Here is a 10,053-nt window from a genome sequence, read left to right as displayed (position 1 = left end):
CCGAAGGGGTCCTTATCCTATTCGATTGTCGAGGGATCTCAGCATATAAACTAGGTCGATCAAGAGCCACACGGGCCAAAAGAGCCTCCTCCTTTGGCGAAAAGGGAGATGGAATTTTTTACAACCCCACTCCTAACTCATTTTTCAACCTGATGTTTTTCTACCACCGCATCCACCACCTTAACACCAAGATTTGCATTCCTTTGTCTTGGAGTTCTACTAATAGCTGGAGTTGCCACATGGGAGTGAAAATTGGATCTCACTCTGTAGACGTAGATGGTTTTATCGAACCATATAAATCTCTTGCCTCTTCTTTTGTGTATTTATTTTTTTATTGATCTTGCACATACCGTTTCTTGCGTGTTGCTCACATCACCAAAAATAAATAAAAATTAGAAGAGTTGTTTTTATTTTCTCTCATGCTTTAGAAAATATTGTGAAGTTACCAATCTGAGCATGGATGTTGCTTGAAAAAGGAGATCAGCACGCAGTTTGGGCCACCCACGAATGGGTTGAATTTGAATGGGCTGGGCTATTCCAAATTAAACAATTCTTGGCCTAAATCCAGCCCAGGTATCCCGTACAGTCTTCATCATCTCCTTGTGTACTTTTTGCTGTTTGGACTCAGTCCTTCACCAAACTCATTAATTCTAACCTCAACAACTACCCAACCCAACTCATCAAATATAAATCAAACTCATTAATCATTTATAATTTTGTCTTTTCGTTGTTATAAAATTGACAAAGGAGCTTGTTTGGATATGGAAAGTGAAAGAGAAGTTGAAAAATCCAGCTTTTATCTTAGATGTGTAGCCGTTCGAAGATAGTAATGGTGTATTCATCCAATATCTAACCATTTTAATGGAAAGTGACATTAAAAAATTATTGATTATTGATAGTTTTTCACATTTAGTTATTAATTATTTGACCAAAGTTATTCAAGATGATTCGTCTTGATAAGTTTCTCAAGTGTAATTCCACCCAATCAGTATCTATCACAGACTAAATTAGATGAGACTAAAATTTTGTGGACAAGTTGACCCTAAGATGCCCTACATAAATATCTAGTTTTAGGCCAAAGGGAGCTCATTAAAAGAAACAAAATAAAGATACGAAAATCTAGAGGGTACATGAACATACATAGACAATTGAAAAAAAGTATGTATATGCATGGGTATATGATTGAATTTGCATCTGAAATTTGACAAATGCTTAATCTAAAAGATGGAAAATTAATCCAATATTTAGTTATCCAAAATCAATTGTCTATGTGGCACAAAAAAAGTAAACCATTCGAAGAAGCTTATCGATCAAGGTTGTATTATCGAAATGAGCTGAGTTCTAATTAATTATGGGGGAAAAGGTTCTTAATTTGAGCCATCAAGGTAGGATAGGTGAGCACCTCTTTGTCTATCTCTCTTTTATTCATATGAAATGATCTCGTTGACCTTCTAAGTACAATAATCTTTTGTTGCATCTCATTGGTGCATTCTCCTATATATGCCGCTTGTTCAGCTAATCCTCTTCCTTAATAATTAAATGGGGGTGTGAATGTGTGATTCTTTATCCAAGATCGAGCATGATCTATACCAGGGCTCCTTGTGACTATCTTTTTTTTGTCCCCAAACCAAGAGATAGAAATCCCTTTTCACTTGATGATGAGAGAAATATACACATGGGAGCAATGGCATAGGGCGATGCTCCCATTTTAATGTTTATTGCTCTAAAGCTCCCTTAAAAACAAACGGAACCTTATCTACCTCTTCATAATGCCTTGGAGTTTTCCCTACTAAAGACTATTGCCTTAACCTCACTATATATGAGAACAAAAACAGCAATTATATGGAGAGTGGAGACATGTCTGGCTGCTGCCACCCCTTCATGTCGCTCAGCAGATTCCCTAGCCACCCAAATCCCGAATCCCAAATCCCAACACGGCTCTTCTAGCATTTATAATCCTTCCTTTTAAATTTGTTTGATTTGATTTGAGAGAGAGAGAGAGAAGGGTTTAATACAAATATGCTACCCACATGGGGACCGCCCGGGGGGACAGATTTGAACCCTCCATGGAGGTGTGGGACCTGCCTCTAGGGTGTGGGATTTATACCTTATGGAAAGGTCAGATCTATCCTCACCCATCCCCATATGGATAGCTGATCCGGATTCATTTAATACTCCATGACCATGAGAGGATGTGGAAAATTCTCGTGTACAATGACCATAAAAGTATACTTTATGATCTCAACTCTACCTTTTATTTTCTTGGGTAGAAGATCTCAACTCTACCCAATCAACTAAAGTAAGGTTGAACAGTTGGTCCAAGTAGAGCTTACCAAATTAAAAAGAAAAGAATAATTATAAATAGTAAAAGTTAATCTTACCAAATCCATATTAAAGGCACCAAAATATGTTGAAAAAATTCAACTAAGCAAAGATGAGCAGCCGACCTCCATGACTTATTGGTAAAGAAGGTATCCAAAAATTCAGTCTAATATCTATTGATGCTATATAGGGTCCCGCACCCATGACCTCATTCATATTCATGATTCATCCCCCCTTCCCACCCCCTTACCTTTATCTAAAATTTTTCTTCCAAATCATTAAAATCAGGAAAACAAGAAAAGTAAAAGAATGCTAACCAGTGCTGTGCCTTGGCGTGTATTTGTACTTACACATAATTCAGTACGAAAAGATCGGCACACCCCTAGTTCTTTCTATCTTTTCAGGGGTGCATCGATCTTTTCACGTTAGACTGTGTCAGGGTGCAGGTATACATCGCGTCCAGCAACAGGTTATCCTTCCTTTTCCCAAAATATATATGAAAATTTTTTCTATTCCCAAGTTGAATTCTTTACCCATGAATTTATTTGTCATAATTACTAGAATCTCATCCAAGTGCAATGATAGCCATTGTCTGAAGAAATTCATCATCCTCATGAAAAAAAAGAAAAAAAAAAAGGATTAATCTTAGTCTATGAATAATTTGTTGGTGAGGGTTCGGTGCAACCTGTGCTCAATTACACCAAATTGGACCAAGTTTTCCTTAAGCCAGAATAAATAGGAATCTATTCAACACGAAAAAATATTAGAAGTGTATTTTGAAGAAGATACTAAAACCCTATAGGAAGTTTGGTGAACCCTTCAGCATGCAATAGGATAAAATGTGCATCATCTTTGGGAATATTCCAAGCATGTTGAGTCAATAACTGAGTTGACTCTCTGAGTTTCAACTTCAAAAATAAACACAATCCGTGATAACATCTGAAATAACTTGAAAAAAAAAAACCAAACATATTATTAACGCGTGTAGAGGAAGTTTCCAAGGGAGAGAAGATAATATTTACATTCAGTCAAAGTCAAATTCCCTAATTTTGTTCCTTGCTTCAGTAGTCTCTCTCACCCTATGTGTAACCCATTTGCTCTTCTTTTGGGTTTATGAGAAGAAACAACCCAGAAAGCACGTGGACGGAAAACACTAGAGATCTTCATCATTGATTGCCATCGCTGAATCTCTGACGAAAAACATCACTTGTAGTGTTATTCATTGAGAGCATATACTGCAACTGTTGCTGTTGGAATTGCTGTTGCTGCTGCTGCTGCTGCTGGTGTTGTTGTTGTTGGAATTGCTGTTGGGGTTGTTGCTGCTGGTGTTGTTGTTGTTGAAGATGGTACCCAGGTGCAGTTATTGTAGCTGGTGCAAAATTGAAATTGGTTGGACCAGTAGTGAAGGGTGTACTAGGAACTCCAGTGAATTGCTGAACCATGGCACGGAAGTTGGTGGTGTCTGTGTTGAGAAGCGTAGTAGGAGCTCTACGAGAAGCCCGGGAACGTCTCCGGTTCGGTTTCGCGACTCGCCGACCTTCCGGGTTCAATTGAACGCTGCTAGTACTAGCCATGGAATTCCCGGTTCCCGGAGTTGTTACTGAAGTGACAACAGGGGAGTCGGAGACTCCACTGAACATTGCTGATGATGATGATGATGGTGGAGACGACGGCGGTTGTTCTTCTCCGGTGAGGTTTCGCCGGTAGAACTGTAACCAGTCATTAGGGCCAGCCATTGTGGTTCTGTCAGTTATGGCCATTGGGTCATGGGTGAACTCAACACATTCATCTGGTTAGTAACGACTTTTTTGGTGAGGGAGGAAATTGGAGGAGGAAGGAGCTTCTCAATAGAGAGACGTATTTATAAAGGCAAAAATTGAGTATGACTGTGTGGTCAAAAGTTGACTCACTTGGGATCTTAGCCGTCGATCTTGAGATGGCATGTAAAGTGACACGTGGATAAATGGAATCTTTGACATCTTTGTGATTCTCCTTCTTCTCGAAGGCTTAATTAATTAAGGCTTAAAGCTCACGCTCAAGGTTTTGTGGTTCGGTGGTTCCTTCCCAGAAACAACGCTAGCTTACTACGAAGTCTTCATCGTATCGCACTCTGTGACGTCAGCCGCCGACTTGTCATAGGTGACTTGTAGACAGTTGTAGTTTCTCTAGACGGGTCTTGGCCTCTCGGGTCATATCGGAAGCGGAAGGGATGAACTCACGATCAGGTACTTCACCACTTAAAATATTATCATAGTCCCGTTTGATCTATCACTTTACGATAAGTATATATCCCCATCATCAACGTTTTGGGTTTGGATATTTGCCGGTCTATTCTGATCCTCCCAAGATTTTAAAAATCGGATTGGATCGGCCAATCCCAATTCACCCTATCTGGCTCAGGTTAATTGTAAATGGAAAAACCCCTAGATGCCCTCCCTCCCATTAGCTGTGCTGGTGCAAGGGCCATGCTGCCTGTAAGGGAACCCTCTCCCCGATAAAGGAAACAACACTGGTCTATACAAAGTATTGATTAGACTTAACTTTTGAGTTTGCTATGAAATTCACTAGGTTAAGAATCTGATAGACCTAGGTGATCCTCCTGGCACAGATGACCTGGACTATAATTGACCCTGACGGCCCTGAGCCGGACAAAATGAAGCGGACTAACCAGACATGCTTATTTCTAGGTCAAAAATCGGTATAGCATTATTGGGTCAACCGGTTTGATGACACACTGGTTTACAAGGTCAAGTTCTTCTCCTTTTTAGGTTCTAATTAATAGCTATTGTTTTTTAAACCATAATAACCTTGACTGTTGTGCTATGTATAAGTTATTCTGATTGATCAGTTCAACCAATTTTTGACAGCCGAAAACCGATTTATGTATAACTAAAATTGAGTAACCCCACCGGTCAATCCAAATTTAAAAAATTGGGATCAAATAGACTGGATTGGCCGATTTGGATCGACTTGGTCAAAAATTAGGGTTAGGGTAAATTCTTATCAATTCTGACTAATTCAGATCTGATTTGGATTGAAATCAGATGAAACTGATCCGGATCACGATTCTGGGTTTTAAACCCTAGGCCTGGTTTTACATGATAGAACTTATATATTGTAGATTATTGACAACATCAGTGTCTGATTCAGAGGTTGATGAAGGTGTTTGAAGCAATGAAACATTTTATTCTCGTAGCTCGCTAGCTACTGAATCACCTATTCATAATGGAAATAATATCGTGTTTTAAATGGTTTTAAAATTAAGTAAGTATTATTATGGTATTTGTTTAGTGAAAAATGAGATAGTTGTTGTTGCGTGCGTCGTATGAATCATTATATTATTAAGCATACATAATATTTGTTCAATGTTTTTTTTTTTGTTTTTTGGTGTGGTTTTTAGACCGATATAAAGCATACATAATATTTGTTCAATGTTTTTTTTTTTGTTTTTTGGTGTGGTTTTTAGACCGATATAAAGCACGTGCATACGATGCCCTAATTTGCTTACGTGTACTACATTAGGGCGAATCTTTCCATGTAGACCAATATAAAAGCATAGATTAATATCAGATTACAATATTGTTCTCTATTATTATTATTATTGTATACCTGATAAATATTGTTAATTATCTAATGGAAGACGATGTAGAATTAGAAGCCATGGATTCGGTGCCCATGCAGTTTTTTTAATTTGATTCCATATGTCTTAATTTCTATTGGTAAGTTAATTATTGAAATGCATTTTTGTTGGTAATGCGCGTTGGAGAAGATTTGCATTCGAAGAATACACATTGACTTGTTAGAAAAAAAGGGTCAAAAATAGGATTTTATAGAAGTGAACGAAGATAAAGAGAAGAACAAACACAATAGCAAAAAACATCAAGGATTTCACGTGGTTCACCCCCAAGTAGATAGGCTATATCCACGACCGGTGATAGAAAATGGTTTCACTACTTCTCGATCTGAAGCAAGAGTTACAAATCCTCAGATCTCTCACATCCCTCACAAAGAAATAAGAACACTTTATAAGAGAACCCTAACCTGAAAAAAGTACAGAAATGCCCTTAGAAGCCCAAAAGATTCACCCGGTTTGGTTCGAACCAGAACCTAACATACGTCGATATACATATCATTCCGAAGGTCTCAACGAGCTCTACATGAGTCCATACCTTCAACGCCAATGTATGTACTTTTAGGCCATTATGGCGCATTTTGAAGGCGAAACAACCCGTCGAAGATTCGTCACAACACTTTTTGGATTAAGATCAGGCTTCACCAATAGCATACTTCGCAAAAAAAAAAAAATCATATTCACGTTGAATAATAAAACAAAGAGAACAAGATCACTGTCTGGTTGTGTTTCCCTACACCCACACATGCTCAAGGGGGTGAAATGACTGTTGCACCACTCCTAATAGATGCCTCTACGCACCTCCTTATTGGGGTAGGGTGGTCATTTCATACCCTTGTTAGTGGGCATAGGGAAATGCCATTAGGCAGCATTCTTTCTTCTCTCGCAAAGAGACTGGTTTCAGACTTGAACCCGTGACCACTTGTTCACAATGAAGCAACTTTATCGTTGCACAATGGAGCAACCTTATCGTCACAATGTAGCAACATTTTATGATAACCTATAAAATGTTCACCAAAAATGTTGTGTTCCAAAATGATTGAAGAGAGTCATTCCACATGGTCAGCCCCAACCTTGAACCATCCCATAATCAAATCGGGTTGGGATTGGCCAAACCATATTAAGAGTTAAACCATCTTATATATAATTTGTGGAGAATGAAGCAGTGGACACGAAGGAAGGTTGGATCAAGAATTGTCAGCTTACATTTTACGAATGTGAGAGTAGTATTTATGCATTTTACTTTTGCTATCTATATTTTTTATTTCAGTTCCGTTTGGTTGCAAGGGGAATTAAAAGGAAAGGAAGAAAAAATTTTTAAACCTAAAAAAGAAACATTTGTAATCATTACCTCATGTGATTGTATAAATTACTTAAATTTCTTACCATATCTAGTAATGATACATTTTACATGTAATATTTATTTTATATTTTAAACCAAAGGGAATTGGATGCAAAGTAAAGTCGAATTTAATTACCATATATGAAATGATGTGAAGTTAGTGATATTGTCACATGGGGTAATGATTACACAAATTTCTTTTTTAAGTAAAAAAAATTTACTTCCCTTCTCTTCAAGAAAATTGTTCCTCTATACCTTAGCAAAATGTAATAGATTATTATGTCCCTGGTCCTCCTACGCACATATTAAGTTTTTATCTTACTATATAGTACATAAAACATTAGAAATTCATCGAAATTTTTATTATTTATATATAGCATTCATATTGTAGACTTTGAACTTCTTCATACATTGTCACTCCTAAAATTTATTAAACTTCTCCATGTTTTTTTCTTGATGAGGAGAGGGCTTAAACTAGATGAAGAACAAAAGGTCTTGAACTCGAAACCTCTTGGAAGCTAGGTTTATTGCACTAATCTCAAGCCAGCTATGCTAACAAGAGTCCTCATTCTCTTAGTTACTCATAAGTCACAACATCATATATGATGTTAAATTGCTTAAATATTCGTGAGGAGGTTCTTAAATATGGGACCCACATCAATACCCTTGTCAATGCACGTGAATTTAGATATTTCCATTCCTTCACTCTTTTAACATAAAGTTACTCTGGTCAGGAAAAGGAGGGGAAGAAACCATTTTTTTAATTATATTCATATTTTAATCCAAAATCAAATAAAAAACAAAAAAGTTTTTACAAAATATAAGCCAAACTTAAAAAAATCCTTCCTCAATAGACAATTTAATTGTCATGCGAAAAGATGATGCGGTAGCTATGATAATTGGATAGAGAAGGTATAATTTAGATCGAGAACAATTGCTCGTTACTTTTTAAGATTGGTGTGTGGTTTGTGTGATTATATTTTTAGTGGACAAAAAAAAAAAAAAAATTAGTGCAGTTGCCTTGACGCTAACACAGTAGAACTTGAAAGTTTCAAGTTCGAGACCTCATCTTCTTCATCTAGTATGGGATCCCCCCCCACCCCATCAAAATAAAAATAAAAAATAGATTAATCATTTATCATATTTCAAAATTAAATTTTATTAAAGTGATCCGTAAATTGACATTATTTATTCTATTTTTTAGCCATTTACAGTTGTTTTCAGTTTTCTTATCAAGAACTAATTCATTCAAACTTTCAAAGGTATGACCATAGACCACCAGATTTCTTTGACCGAATCTCATGGCACCTAAAAGTCATCACTTTGCTTAATTTGCGGAAAGCATGCATTGACTGCTTCATGGTAAGTAAACCTGACATCTCTTTAAGGGTTTCAATTCAAAGTGTGCTTTTTCAGAAACCTTGATAAGGTAACCAGCCGCTACTTTCTCAAAACTGTTCGAGTGTTAGTTCGATAATCCTTTCCTCCTTATGGGTTCGGGTTCTCAAATCCAAATAATTTTTAAAATTCAATTTCTTCATGATATTCTTTTAGAATGCCATTTCTTTGCAGAGATGGTTGGAGTTATTGACTTATATTCTCACATCTATTTTTTTTGTATTTTAGGAACTCTCACAATTTTAATGCCTTAAGATTCGGATTGGACCCTCTAACAATGAGGATCTAGTAGAATTCTTGAATCTCTTAATGTCAGTTTACCCTTTTTAATTTTTATAAATGCATTTTCTACTAGAACTAGAAATCTATTAATTAAACTTTAATGAGTACTTCAAGAACATAACGTATTTTTATGTCATACAAGAGAGGCCTTATGAATAGTTGGAAAATTAGGTTTAACTCGATTGAATCATCCGAGTCGAGTAAAAAAATATGATACTTAGTCAAGAATCATGAAGACTTACACAAATTTAAGAAATTATCAAATTAGATCCGAGTTAGATCGAGTTGTTATTGACTTGGTGTTTTAGCCCAAGTCATGAAAACTCACCAAGTCCGTTTTATTGATTCGTTTTTTCTTTATTATTATTAGACTATATATTATTCATAGACAATAGGGGCAGAGCTTGGTGCAACAGTGCCAAGAAAAATGCATGACTTATCCGATTCATCAAGTTTTGAAAAGAACAAATCGATTAAAAAAAAACGTGATTTTCTAATTATGCTTAATTATGAAAAAAAAGATGTAAACCCTTTGTGGCAAACATCATAAATTAACAAATGTAAGGAACTCATGGAACTTATGGACCGGATACTGTTGTAGTATTTTTCACATTTGTTCTCTTTTTTGTGTTATGGAATTTCTATTCAAGATTTACATTTGACTGTACTGCAAACCAAAGTCAAAAACCCTTTAGGCATGAAATGATCATTTCATGTGTTTCTTAAGTGATTCCTTCTCCACATGGGAGTCTTCACCCTTTACCATAAGGCATAAGCTACACGAAGACAACATTTTAAGTAAGGTATGCTGGAATTAAAGGGTTTCAAACTTCATAAAAATTAATCAAATAAGAAACTGAAAATGTAGTACTATATCCTGTATTCTAAGTATCGATCTCTTATTAGTTGATACGTATTGCTATCGGTCACTTGCGATCCAGTTTTAACGGTTTCTATTTGGTTTTCGTCATCTGATTTACCTGCGATTTATAGTAATTGATTCACATCCGAATTTACCTTTGTACCCTTTAATTCTATTTATTCTATTTTCCATATTCTTTTTTTGTGGGAAAAATTA

At 36.2% G+C, this 10,053-nt stretch overlaps 1 protein-coding gene across 1 annotated transcript; it reads right to left on the bottom strand.

The window, feature by feature from the left end:
- Positions 1-3,474: 3,474 nt before the first annotated feature.
- On the bottom strand, positions 3,475-4,112 carry LOC122652664 (VQ motif-containing protein 22-like). The gene has a single exon (XM_043846469.1). It carries the CDS (start codon positions 4,080-4,082, stop codon positions 3,489-3,491), a length of 594 nt encoding a protein of 197 aa, XP_043702404.1. The 5' UTR covers positions 4,083-4,112; the 3' UTR covers positions 3,475-3,488.
- Positions 4,113-10,053: the final 5,941 nt, after the last annotated feature.

This window comes from Telopea speciosissima, chromosome 2 (assembly GCF_018873765.1).
Source record: "Telopea speciosissima isolate NSW1024214 ecotype Mountain lineage chromosome 2, Tspe_v1, whole genome shotgun sequence".
NCBI classification, from domain to species: Eukaryota; Viridiplantae; Streptophyta; class Magnoliopsida; order Proteales; family Proteaceae; genus Telopea; species Telopea speciosissima.
The sequence above is the reverse complement of the archived record's forward strand: the minus strand, read 5'-3'. Positions and strand labels throughout refer to the sequence as shown.